The sequence below is a fragment of the Notechis scutatus genome, chromosome 2, assembly GCF_049901735.1.
Source record: "Notechis scutatus isolate UNSWTSFEM ecotype Mainland chromosome 2, rNotScu1.2, whole genome shotgun sequence".
Taxonomy (NCBI): domain Eukaryota; kingdom Metazoa; phylum Chordata; class Lepidosauria; order Squamata; family Elapidae; genus Notechis; species Notechis scutatus.
Genome location: NC_142010.1, coordinates 31,445,125 through 31,459,669, shown reverse-complemented (window position 1 = coordinate 31,459,669; position 14,545 = coordinate 31,445,125). Strand labels below are relative to the sequence as shown.

The 14,545-nt window shown below is 37.3% G+C and overlaps 1 protein-coding gene across 3 annotated transcripts in view; it reads right to left on the bottom strand.

Moving 5' to 3' along the window:
• PTPRG (protein tyrosine phosphatase receptor type G) overlaps positions 1 to 14,545 on the bottom strand; it is a 704,217-nt gene that overhangs the window by 84,989 nt on the left and 604,683 nt on the right. For 2 of the 3 annotated variants that reach the window (XM_026679640.2, XM_026679650.2), the window contains exons 10-12: positions 14,081 to 14,189; positions 11,724 to 11,773; positions 8,016 to 8,919 (exon numbers count right to left, since the gene is read on the bottom strand). In XM_026679640.2, coding sequence (XP_026535425.2) covers positions 8,016 to 8,919; positions 11,724 to 11,773; positions 14,081 to 14,189 — 1,063 coding nt within the window. The remainder of the gene's footprint in view (positions 1 to 8,015; positions 8,920 to 11,723; positions 11,774 to 14,080; positions 14,190 to 14,545) is intronic. The other variant, XM_087954524.1, reaches the window with a different exon arrangement.

Here is a 14,545-nt window from a genome sequence, read left to right as displayed (position 1 = left end):
GTGTTACTAACTGAACAACTGCAAAGGTTCACTTAACAACGGTGGCCAGAAAAGTCACACAACGGGGCAAAACTCAATATTTAACAAATATCGCACTTAGCAACATACATTTTGGGCTCCATTGAGGTCAAAAGTCGAAGACTACCTGTACAATATTAAAATCAGTGAAAATAAAATACTAAGCAAATACCAAAAACAACAAAAAATCGTGAAAGTAAATAACATACTCAATTAAAAATTACAAAGCTTTCTGAAGTCTGAAGATTTTGAGTGATTCATTTGGTAAGAAACATCAGGGAGAATGCTAGCCTGCTTTGCAAGACATGTTTAAGTGTAAAAAGAATGTGAGAATGTGGTTAAACAAAAACTAAAAAAAAACCCAACGATTTAAATCAAAAGAAAGATCGAGGGCAAAAGAAGAAGGGGACAACAGAGAATGAGGTGGCTGGCTGGAGTCACTGAAGCAGTCGACGTGAGTTTAAATGGACTCTGGGGGATGGTAGAAGATAGGAAGGCCTGGAGGAACGTTGTCCATGGGGTCGTGATGGGTTGGACACGACTTCGCAACTAACAACATAGCAGAGCCTTCAGAGCCACAATCTTCAATATAATGACCACAGTAACTTTGCAAAGCAAGACTGTGGTTTTAGTGTCTTCTGGCCAATGGAAGGAAGTGTACCTAATAGGGCCTGTTATCCAAAGGTCATAGGTTAGGTGGGAAAAAAAGACAGTTCTAGGAGATTATCAATTGTCAGCAAGACAGAAAGAGCATAGGATATAAGGCTGAAATTATTTCTTATTAGGATAAGTATTTCTTATTTGGACCTTATTAGAAGGTCCTTAAAATAAAAATCAACGATTACTCTGGTAAAGTTAAAATCAAAGTAAATATTGAACCTAGTCGTGTAAGCAATGAATTTGGAAGAGAGGATGATTTGCATAAATAGTTCAGATTAAAACATTGGGGATTTTTTCCTATACTCTATGACTCCACTTGATTTTTGTACTAATTACATTGTCAATATAATTTCAAGCAGAATTCACAATTTTCCTGCTATAAACAGGCCCTAAGTTTAAAAAGGCAGCCAATAAAGCAATAAGCAATGCAGGAGAATAGGATTTGATAAGAGATGACTAGAATATGGAAGAGACAAATGGAGTGATTAGCCATTAGCAGACAATACCTAATAATGGAGGATGTGATGTCTTCAAAAGCCTTGCAAATTAAAGGATTAAGTAATGTTTTATGGGTTGAATAATGGTAGGCAAACCATTGGGAAGGGTCTTCCAAATATCATTACCATGATCTTTACCTTTATTACTATAATTCAAGTTAGCTCACAATTTGTTTGCTTTATAATTACATTAGTCATTCCCAAAGCTCTATTTATCATCTGTAGCAAGACTGGTGTTTGTAATATACTCTGTTTATTTGCAGAAACTAAAGACAACATCTGGTTCAAAGCAATACAACTTGAAACCTTAATTACTGATAATTTTCTTAAATGTCCCAGCAGGTAAAAACATGAAGACACCTTAAGGAAGAGTAGACCAGAAATAGATGCTATAATACACTCCAAATGTTTTCCTGTACATTCTCTTATTATTAGCTGCAATGTCTGAGATAAACTGATTCTGAAATACCTAGAAGATAGACTTGAGAGAGTTTATATTCCTTAGTCACAGAAATTTATTTATTACATTTCTATACTGCTTATTCCACCTAATTGACTCTGGGTAGTTTACATCATCATTACAGAAATTTAAACATTTATTAAAAAGAATGATTTTTATTAAGGTAGTAAGTAATTAAGGCTCTGAATAGTTTTAAAGAAGTATGATTTTATGTATTTATGATAAATCTTTTATGAGTTTTAAATTATAAAATTGTAGCAATATTGCTATTCAAGCTTGAAATCTGAAATGGTCCAAAAAGTCTTAATGTCATAAATTCATTCATTTCACTCAGTAGAATGAAATATATGTTTTAAATATGGATGAGTAAGAAAGAGAACAGGGTTGGAAATTTGTGACCCACTCAAAAAAATTTCTACCTTCTGCTAAATAGCTAAGTTTAAATGATTAAGAATGAATAAAGTCTCTACATTTAGAAAATAGCCTTAGAATATTCCATACGATGTAAACAAAACACTAAGTTTAGGGGACTCTCACTTTAAAGACATTTTATTTGTTTATTTGTTTGTTTGTATGCATGCCATCTAAATCCCTGGATTCACTGAAGTGGCAATGAAGACCTATATTAATAGTTAGTAGTTAAAAACTACTTATTTATTTACACAAAATATTCGTATCTCGATCTCTTTCATAAACTCCAGGTAGTTAATATTAGTAAATAATTCAGATCAATAAATGAAAAACTCTTCATTAAACCTGGTACAAAACAATTAAAGTATCTTCATGCCAAAAATTTCAATACACAAATGTTTTGCTAAAAAACCCAATTTTTTGTGGCATTGAGAAAGACAAAAAACTGATGGACATTTAGAAGTCAGCGGGACAGGGACCGCTCTTTAAGACACACTGTTCTAGGAGGTAGTTCTGGTTGTGGCTCTCTTTCACATGCTCAGTAGAGGTGATCACAATATCTCTTCTGAGTTCAATGAACAAGAACAGATTCTATTTGAAGAATATTCTGCAGGTAAGCTAGGCCCAAACCATATATGGCTTTATGCAGGGGTGGGATTCAGCCGGTTCGGGCAAACCGGATGTTAAATTTACATCCGGTTTGCTGAACCGATAGTTGAACTGACTGGCTTGCCCTGCCCCCACCTACCTTCCCCAGAGTCTCTATCTGGCCCATTTTGGATGTAGGTAAGTGCAGGGTCTGCGCGGAGGCTCTGGGAGGGTGAAAAATGGCCCTCTCTTAAGTTCCAGAAGTCTGGAAATGGCCTGTTGTCAGCTTTCGGACGGCTTCCAGAGCCCGGGGGAGGCAGTTTTCGCCCTCCCAGAGGCCCAAGGGAAGCCTCCAGACTCTGGGGAAGGTAAAAAACAGCCCTCCCAGAAGTTCTGGTAGGCCACACCCACCAAGCAACTGGGCAGAGAACCGGTTGTTGGGATTTTTGAATCCCACCCCTGGCTTTATGGTTAATATAAACATCTTGAAGTTTCCTCAGAAAATCACTAGCAACCGATGTAAAGCTATAATATGGTTGCCACTCTGCAGCACTCGTCTCCCATCAGCACCATGTCTTTGGATCATACTCAAAGCAGTCCTGAGTAGAGTTCAGTGCAATAGTCCAAACCTGTAATAGTGTGAGTAACTTTTATGAGGGCCTCCCAGTCTAACTTAAACAGACCACAGCTGGTAGACCAGCCAAAGTAAGGCAAAAGCTGTCCTGGCTTCAGAGTCTACCTGCCAATCGAGTAGAGTCTGTAAATCCATATAATCCCCAAATCACAGATCTGCTTTCAGGGGGAATGAATGATTTTTTTTTACTAAGAATCTGTATAAAGGACACCTTGACAATAGCAACTCCATGTTGCTGGGACTCAATTTTGACTACCTTTGTTCCATCTGTCCCCTTGGGACATCAAGTAAGGTCCTCTGTTGTATTTGCTACCTGACCTGGATTGAAGCTATATAACTGATTATCTTTAATATTAATGGCACCTCACTTGAAACCCATTCATGAGTCGCCCCAGTAGAGTCATATTAAAGTTAAAAATATGCCATAAATATATGGCATCATATATAGCAATGGTCAAGAGTGTGAGCACTTATTTTCTAGACTTATAAACTGGAACCATCCAGTTGAGGAGTGGAGCCACTATAATGGCCCATCACCCATACTTCACAGATGATTCAGTGGGATACCAGGGGCAATGATATCAAAGGCCACTGATAGCTCTAATATGATAAGAAAAGCTGCATTTCCCCTATTCAATGCTGAATAAAAAAGGAACAAAATAATCTCCAACTCAGGTAGTCCAATCTGTTCGTTTCCATTATCTTTTCTTAAATAAGAGAAGATGGAATAATCTGATAGTGTATAATGTCAAATCAAGAGATGGTTTCTTTAGATAAGAGAACCCCCACTGCTTTCCTGTTTTCAGAGGCTGTTAACAGATGTTTTCATTGTTCTTTAAAGTGATAATCAACCAATGTGAGGCCTTCTACTGCCATTTCCATGTGTCTTATCCTACAAAACATCAGTGCGTCACCAATTTTCAGCATCACCAGCAAAAGCAGAAGCACTGCTAAATTCAAATGTATATGTGATGTTCTTTTGCAAACACGGTGGAGCATATATGTATGGAAGGGAGCTTTTCCTTTACACTTGGATGTGGAAAACTTGGCCCATAGGTCTCAGTTGTGAGAGTCTCATCTTTGAGAAGAGTGGGGGACAGTTGCCCAAGTTGCTTGCTGGCATTCCAGATGGTGCACCCAAAATATTCCAATTGTAAGTTAGAAACACAGGCCTAACTCTTTCTAGGTATATATTTCTATCTCTATCTAGCTATGCACACATACATACCATAAACATGTATCTTGAAAGAAAGGCAGAGAGAAACTTAATAAGGCATTTTACATTGGTGGGCACTAGTGTGTCAAGACTGACTCGTACACGTACGTTCACATACATTCTGCTTTGCTCGCAGCCTGACATTGAAAGGGAGGGGGATGGAATGGAATACAAGGGTGGGGGGAATGGCATCCAAGCATCCGTCAGTTCCCATGAGACGCTGCTCCCATTTCAAGGACAAATCGAGCAGGTGTCCCAGCGTGGCTGGCAGGTTCCCATAACAAAATGCGCAGGAATGATCGGTGGACATAATGGATTGTGGATGGCCCACAGGGAAAGGGGGAATTCACTATGTTTGCTTTTGCGCAGGAAACCCAGAGGTGGTTTTGCTTCTTCTGAGCCAATGTGGTTTATTCAGTAAACTTTATACTCTTGGTAAAACAATGTTCCGGGAATTTCTTTTTCTGGATTCTCCAACTGGACAGTTGACAGGGTGACATTTTTTTTTTTTTAATCTGAAGTATTTTGGCATGCATAGAGATTTATAACAAAGTGTACACAAAAATTCCTGGAGAAGTTGCTCCCAACATGGGTCCATCACTGACAAACCTATAAAAAAGCAGGCTGTTGTAGATTGTTTTTTTTTTAAATGTGTAAAATATATAGAAACGCTTCCATGTTTCTAGTTCTCTGCATCCCAATAACTTTGCACAATAATAAAAGCCTTTTAATTTTCAATTTTTAAATAAAGGCAATTTAGAAGCAAAGACATCCTGTATGGTTTTTTTTTTTTGGTTTTTTTTTTGTAAACTTGCCCATTTTTTAAAGGGTGAGGAAACTAGAGTTTTGCGAAGGAATGCAAACACTTTTTGATGGCATATGTCACTGCTACATTAATTCAGTTTGCCTTTTGCTGGCTTGGAATTCATCCCAGGAAGAGAATGGAGGAGAATGAATATACGTTTGTGTGTATGTGTAGACACACAAACACATACGCATACACACAGAGAGAAAGAGTTTACGCTTCAAGAGCATTCTACCTAGCATTCTACCAAACTCAAGAGCATTCTACCACTATTTGCCAGCCAAATTCAATTAGTAAACTTTTCTATGGCAATTAGATCTCTAAGAAAACTGGATTCAATAGCTTTTACCGACTTGGCTAATTATCCAAGATCATTAAAGATCCCCTAGCATTATAAACAAAGATCAAAAAGAGGTTAGCTAATCATGCTAACCCTCACAGACTCAAACATGAATTTATTTCCCATCCATAATGGCTCTTAGGAGAGCATTTGTCAATGCAGAAAACCATCATGAAAATATTTCCTTGAATAAAAACTTCCCTCAATCATACCTGGTTGTCCCAAAACCAAGAGGAGTAATTAAGCTTAATTCAATGGGAATAGACGAACAAAAGACATGAAATGAGAGATTGCTAGGATCCAAAATACAGCCAAGTAGATCCATTTTCCCCCCATAGAACCCTCTTCAAATATAATATTCTGTGTCCTAATTAATGAACAGTGAAATAATAACAGATCAAAATCCGGTGGCTTCCATCACAGCAGAAACCATTTAATTTCATCCGAGATATTTTAGAGTTACTACTACTCTACTACTGTAGTATTTTACTGCAGTATACCCTACAATTATGTAATATGAAAGGAAGCAATAAAAATAATGCTTATTTTTGCTATTACTTATTAGGCACCAGTATGGCTCTTGTTTCCCTGTACACCTTAGTATGTTTTTTCCTGTTTCGACTGGCATCCCATTTTCCCCCTTTGTAGTGTCATATTATGTGTACACAGTCTGCCAGCAAAATCTGGTCTGATTCTTTTGTTTACCTACATGCAAACTGGCATCTACAAGCTGCACTGCAAAAATATTCAAGAATGACAAGAATTGATAACTTAATAAATCTTGCCACATATGGAGGAATAGGGGGACCCCCTCCATGCACAGATGCTTAATTATCCTAATGAGGTTATCTCCAAAGTTTTTTGCACAAACTCCAGCTTATTTTAAATACTGTACTGAGATATTTTAAACACTTTTCTGACATCTGAGTAGACCCTAGACCAGGGGTGTCAAATTCAAAGCCTGGGGGTTGGACCTGCCCCATGGGGTGCTTAGATCTGGCCCACGGGGCTGCCCTGGAAAAAGCAAAAGACTAGCCTGTGATGCCTCTGCCAGCGAAAACGAAGTTTTGGGAGGGATGTGGGAGGACCTCCTGAGCTATGTTTTCACTGGCAGAGGGTTGCAGGAGACTGTCGCGGCCAAAAACAGAGCTCGGAAGCCAGTGTTCTCTGGCAGAGCACTCAGGCCACCATAGGTACCCCCGACATGAGTGACATCGAGTTGGCCACGCCCACCTTGGCCAAGTCCACCACAGTCCCCCGTTCTGCAGGATCCAATCTGGGTCAGTCACTAGGACCAGAGGTTTAATCTTCCAAGCTTTGGGACTTGTGCTGGAGCTCACTCTCCGGCAACTTCTCTCTGTACTTATTTATTCATGACTGTGTCTGCCTCTTCCAATGTGGTGGTCCAATAATCTTCCTATTTATTTGGAAGTCTTGACTCTTTTAATTGTAAATTTTTCATTTATTCTAATCTAACTATACTTCAACATCCCTTTTAGTGCACTCTCACAGTTTACCAGTCTACTTGTCCATTTAATTGTAGGGGGGAAAATGGCAGAACCTTGAGGAGGAGTCAAAAGAGGAATCAGCCTAGAGTCTCTATGTAGCCATAAACAGACTATGTTCAACCCATCTTGAATTCCGTTGACCGTTATCTAATGCCAAGATAATACTAACCATTAATTGAGCTGTGCATAGGCATGATTAGTCATAAATCAGTTTAATCAGAACTGATCAGATCATGTGGTCATGATCTTTCACGCTTGACAAATTTGCATTCTATTATTCAAAGGATGGTCTTTACTCCGTTAGTAGCATCTGATTTTTTGGGACAATTATAATATTGTTCAATTTTTAAATATTATTATTGTTTTCTTAATGGCAATATGTTATCCATTGTTATTCTAAAAGATTAAGACTATTATTTAGTAGTAAGAGAAATTATAAAACAAAGGCTGTTTTGTGAAAAGAATTTTGGAATCTTACAGAAATAACACCATATTCATGACACTATTAATACATTCAAGTGCAAACCTGAAATGAGAAAAGGTTTAAGCTACACAAATAATTTATTAGGAGAAACTTAAAAGTATACAAAGCTTCAGAGTTTTCTGATCAGCAAATAAGTATGTACAACCTTTATTATTATTATTCTTTATCTTGATCTGTGGATATAGGAAATAAAAATGAACTTGTTTAGAATACAGTATGAAAATTAGATTGTATTACAAAATATGAACAGGGTATCTATACTTCTAATTAGTGTAATTAAAATATGAACCCCCGAATTGATAACAGTTGAACAACATTGGTGTTAATTTTGTTAATTGTGTTTTAATGATTTGAAGAAGAAAAAAACTAATTCACTTTCACCAAAACAACTCACCTGGATGAATGGTAATAAATCTGTTATCTTTTGGTAAAGATGTTGATGCTGTTTCTGGTCTTCTTGGAATCTCACCAGTATATTGTTCATTAATGAATAGTGTCGGCACTTGGGTGGAACTGACTGTATTGAACTCAGTGTCTATTCCTGTAACTCCTTCTCCTCTTTCAGGAGTCCTACCTGTTGGTACAATATTTTGGCTTTGCTCATGATCAGATATAGTTTCATTTCCTCCCTCCTCCATAGTTCTGTTGGGAGAAAGAGTGGTGTTTGTAGCTTCACTATTTTCCTGGGTTTCAACAGCTTCGGTCACACCACTTTTCTCTTTTTTCTCAGAATCCTTTTCTCTCTCTTCTTCATGCTCTCTTTCGCCATCCTCGCTTTCACTTTTTTCATCTTTCTCCCCATCCTCAGCTCCTTCATTGTCTTTTGTGAGAGCAGAATCACTGTCTGGTGCTGGAGAAGACAATGCCTCGGTGGTAGCCACCACTGGCCTGGCAGACTGTTTATTAGTCGAGGCAGAGGTCGGGAGCCGGGTTGGCCACACCGTACTAGGGAAAGAAGAAATACCACTGCTACTAAATCCTAGACCGGCCAGTAAGGTGCTAGTGACCACGGAAGCCACGGTAGCCTGGCTCCCACTAGAGGACGGCCCCATCCCCGTTGCCATGGAGACAAAAGAAAAGGGGAGGCCTGAGGAAGTCCAAGTAGAAGACCCAGAACTGATGGGAGCCATGTCGGCTGAAGGTGCTGGAGAAGCTGTCGGCTTGAAGAAATCACGAGGGGGAACAAGAGAAGAAAACACAGCAGAAAGAGCATCAGTAGAGGTACCTGACATGCTACCTCGGCTCTTTTTTCCTTTTGTTCTCTTTTTCTTTCCAACCACTCCATTCTGCCCATTATTCTGTTTAAATAAGACAAGTATATTTCAACAGTTATAGTGAAAGCTAGCTGGCAGCAAGACAAAATTTACAAGACAAACAACATAGGAAGACATAAAACTGCTTATTATGTTTGAAAGAGGCCCTTCTTCTGTCCAATTACAGATACAATTACTTTAATCTAGAAGATTAAGAACACCATCCAAAGCTTATTTACTTAAATTGAAGACCTGCTACATTCACTGGTTGACCTCTAGGGAAATGAAGCCAGAATTGAAGTCTAAATAAGTCAAAAGAACGTATTTAAGGGAGCCTGTCATTCTTCTATTTCAATAATGCAGCTACAATCCACTCACTTAAGGAAACATGCTTACATCTAGAAATATATGGGTCCTAAGAACACCATTTTAGACTGATTGTACATGAATATCTTTTGCCAAATCTGAACTACTTTTAAATGATGTAATGTTGCATTATCTTCTGTTATTATAGGATGGATTACATTTGTGTTCCATTTTGTAAAATACATTTATAAAGTATGTGTGGGAGGGTTCAATTGTGTTTTTCTCTTTTTCCCAAGCAAGTATTTTTAGGATACAGTATTTGAATAAAATGCCTCCTGAAAAGGTATGCAGTTGATAATATTAATAGCTTAAGAGTTTTCTTCAAGCTGCCTTGGATCTTCACTGGCTTCACTGAAATATTTTCATGTATCATAGCTTTTGGTGTATATTTTGGTATGTTCATAGCTCCCAACTAAAGAGGAGTCAAATTATTTATAGGAAGTTGATGCAGCTCCAAAATAGGAAATGGATAATGCTATCAAATTAAGATTGTGGCAGCATGTTCTTTATTATTATTTTTATTTAATATACTGCAATTCACTGAAAAACCTTGACTTTTTAAAAGAATGGCATGTAGAGATTTAAAAAAAGAAATAATAGAGAATGGGGAGGGAGAATATTAAAATTACTTCGTTATCATCAAACTCATTTACACTAAGAGATCTCCAAATCTATTTCACTCAACAATGTACACTGCTATAACTTTATATATGATAAAGAAATTATTTAGCTGTGTTGTAGCAGTGGAACTCCAAAATGAAAAATCTCTATTGTTTAAGATGGGGCCTAGACCAGCTGGAAACCCTGATTACTGTAGGCCCATTACAGATAGTTCTCAACTTATGACTATTCATCTAGCAGCCATTTGAAGTTACGAGGGCTCTGATAAAAAATATGACCAGTCTTCGTCCTTATGATCATTGCAGTGTTGTTGTGCTCAGGTAATTGCGATCCTGGTACTTGGCAACCAGCTCTCACTTACAATGGCTGCACTGTCCTGCAGTCATGTGGGTCATCAACGGAGACCTTCCCAGTCAGCTTCCAAAAGTAAAATCAATTGGGAAGCTGGTAGGAAGGTTACATGTCACAGTCAAATGATGGCCTGCTTGATTCACTTAACGACCACGACAAAAATGTCATAGAATTGAGTGCGGTCACATGGTGCCTCATTTAACGGTGAATTTTCTGGATCCAATTGTGGTCATAAGTTGAGGACTACCTGTACATTTGGGTAGTATCAGACAGGGGAAGTGTATCCTACAAAACTGTCTCTCAGAGTGTTATCTATTCACTATGCCAGCATGAAATAAGTGCTTGTCTGTGAATTGCCTACATTTACAGCATCAATATGGGCAGTTTGGGACAAATTTAAATAAGAATAAACCTTCAAGTTATTCAAATTAATCTTATAGGAATTACAATGTCCGTAATCATGGGATAAACATAGCTTAATGAGAAAAGATCCATCTTTTCACAATGCTTTGCCCATCTTAATTGAGTTTATAAAAGAGTGATAAAATGAGGCTATGTAATCCATGGTAAGTACCTTGAAAGCATGCTATCACAAATACATTTCAAAATAGATAAGCTAAGTAATGACCTTGTAGGATAATATCAAAACTAAATCACTGCTAGAGATATTCAAGTTAATTTTTACACAAATTAATATGTATGTTAATGACTAGATTTGCTCAATCTATTGGTACAGAATGTATTGTCATAAATAACTAACATGGTAAAAGCCAAACAGCAACTAGAAGGATCAATCAGATGAGCAATTTAGACCGGAATGTTATGGACATGCTTTACACTTAAATGTGATAACCTCTGAGATATAAATATGCACATAAACACATATACACACATACACATTCTCCAGAGGTTCCTGTTATTGTGTTATCTTCTCTCAAGCTTAATTCTACTCTCTTGGAACATAGAAGAAGGGTTGAATATATAACTCTGGTTTCTTCATTGAAATGTGAGGAAACTTCTAGATGACCTCTACACGATAGGGTGCAATTCCTAGCTAGCACAGGCGGTGGTATGGGGAACTGTATCCCCAACACATCTGGAGGGCATGAGACTGGACAAGGCAGATCAAACTTTTTTTTGTCACAAAAGCTCAGCATAATTTTGGGTTCCAAATAGAACTGAACAAAATTAGTCACCAAATTATCTGCCTGCTTAATTTAGTCCACCAAGGATTACCTGAACATAGTGTAATGTTGTTCAGGGCAATCTTTGGCTTGCAAAACTATTTTTATAAAACATTAAGACTCAGAGTACACTGGTTCCAATAAGTGTGAATTTGCAGACCTAATCCTAATCCACCAGTGTTGAACGCCCAATCCAAAAATTTGGAATTGCAATGCCAATAAATTCCAATGCCACATTTTATGAGGTATATATTATGCTATACTGCCACCTGCTGGAGAAGATGTTATAAATGTTTTAAAATCCTTTTAGTGAACCATCTCACTTACCACTCCTGTTTTTACTATTCTGGTCCCCTCAAAAATTCTAGTTGTGTTATCTGGAGGGAGTGGGGGAGGGAGAGAGAAAAGAAGGTTTGATTATAAAACCATAAAGTATTTACAAAACATTAATTTAGAATAGATGATTAAGAAATTAAAAATCAGAGGAGAGTGTACTTGTAGCTCAGGATTGAACTGCGGGGCCCTTGATGCTCTCAGAGCTTTGAAAATCCCAACTGAGACTGTTAAATATTAGAACTACTCATACTCAAGAACAATAGTGGTAGTACAAATAAATGATTCTTAACTGATCTGTGAAGTTTTTTAAAAAAAAGTTTGCTTTCCCCATACTTATATTTCTAAAACTCATAAATCCATATAACTGGATTTCTTATCCTCAACCAAAACACTTTCCGGTTAATTGTAACCTCCTTTATTTCTCTACCAGCATATAATTTCCATAGTAGACTTTCCCAACCTCTAGATATATTTGGAGTTTAGGAAGCTGCATTTCCAACAGATCAAGAGGCCATAGATTGCGGAAATTGGCTTTAAAATAAACTGGTGCCTTGCTATTTAAATCTGAGTGCCAATTAACTATACAAAACACACAGTGAGGCAATTTTAGATAAGTGCCATGAAAGCAATCTTAATGAGTGTGGTACCGTGCTACTTGTTAAACTAAGCAGGCTGTAAAACCAGATAGGAGATGCTACCTTTTGATGCTTACAATATAATGCATGGTTCACTACATCAAAAAGTTTCCATATAAACAAAATAAAATTATAAGACATAATTTATACATTCTAAAATTTTAAACAAACAAAAACAAACTGTAACTATGCTTTTTTACATAAACAAGGTTAAATAAATAAACAGACAGACAGACAGACTATTGGGAGCAACAGAAATTACAGGTATTAGGTAACTAGAAGATTAGTCTTCAAACTACTGTTTCTGGAATTAAAATTGAACAATCAACCTTGACCAGTATGACTTCCCATAGCTTCAGTATAATAAACACCCACAAAATAAAAAAGTTATCCTTCCTGATTTAAATACTTTTAATTCTCAATAAAAGCAGCTGTGCTAGGGCGAGTTTACTACCAGTCCCCATTAAAAAAAAATGGGACTGAAGAATCTCTTGTGCTGCATTTTTAACATGGTGGAAAGCCCAAAGGAAAGAACAAGGATTAATTGATGTAATTCTGTACCAAAGGAATCCTTCTTTCCTGTTCCAAGCTAACAGTTCCCTGTTTTTCAGCATGACAGGCCCATTTATTTCAAACCTATTAAACTACTTAGATAGACTTGGTATATGACAAAAATCCATCAAAGCTATTCACGTCCTCAGTAAACAAACAGTTGGAACATCAATTCTGCTGTCTGCTTCACTCAGTCACATACGGAAAAAAAATCAGAAAAACCAGAATTTATGTATTTGTTACATCCACCTTTCCTCTATGAGGTACTTTTCCCTCATAGTATATTCATACAGTAACAGGGCAAGGTGAGTTGGCCTGAGAGATAATGAGTGGCCCAAAGTACTTTCTAGGAACTTGAACCTTGCTTCTTTGTGGGGCTGCTGAATGAGATCCAAAAACCTCCATGCACACACCAAGGTATTTCAATATATACATGGAATCTTCTAATGGTTTTTGCTTTTCAACTTTCTACCATTAAGAAAATCCTTGCTTTCCAGGAGCACCTTTTCAAGATGGTTACATATCCCTCTATAAATCTCCTGGGAAATTAGATGTTTGCTGCTTCCTGGATCTGACACTGTGCTTGTTAGAATTCATGTAGCATCTCCTCTATCATGAGTCCTCAGTGACATTGAGCTATAAAAAGGCTAATACAGATAAAGGTATTTAACTTAATGGTAGTGCTGTGGTTGAGCAAGATCACATACAGGATGCAAATACAGCTTAGGGAAAGTAGAGCAAGGAATTCCTCCCTACTGAGATGATCCTCAAACACAGAGATAATTTAATGTAAAAATACATCTTTATTCAAGGCCACCAAACCACAGGAAGCAATAACTGCAAATGCACACTGCCTCCAAACTCTCAGTGTACATGGGTAGCCAACACCGATGATTACTGCTCACTTCTGTTTCAGTAACAATGAGACTCCAAGCTTGGAAGAAAATTCAGTATCTTGCGAGCTCATGATACTATAACTTAAATAAGTAAAGTTTTCCTCTTTAAGCAATGTTGCTACTTCCCTTGAGTCGATGTAAGCACAGTTGGAGGCAAGCACAGTTCCTAAATCTTACAGCTGCTTGCACACTTATTTTTTTCCCCTTATATAATTTGTTGGTTGAGAGAACGTTACAGAGGTATAGGAAATTTGGATGGTATTACCTTGAAAGAGCATCGTCTGGCTAAAATCACTGCGCATGTCATTTCGGCAAACTGCTTGAACTCTGAACAGATAAAGGATGTCAGATGAGACATGGCTAATGATGGCTTTCTGTTTAAAAAAAATAGATGTTATTCAGTTTTATCCCTCCCAACAGGATGTTGAATGATCAGTCTGTAAAACATAAAAAAATATACTTAGAATACATTTTATGGGAATGGCAAATTTATTTGACCAGAAGAGAAAGTCCACAGTAAAGGGATAGTGCCAAAATAGAGAAAATCAATGCAATGTCACACTTTGGCAGGAAGAAGCGTCACCCTTTCTGTAAAAGAAGCAAATAAACCCTAATTGGAGATAAAATGTTTTGAATCATGGTTCAAGCCAAGTTAGCCAGATTTCATAATATTATAATGGCATCTTCTGATGAAAGAAGAGGTAATAGCAAATACCTGTCCTCATAGACA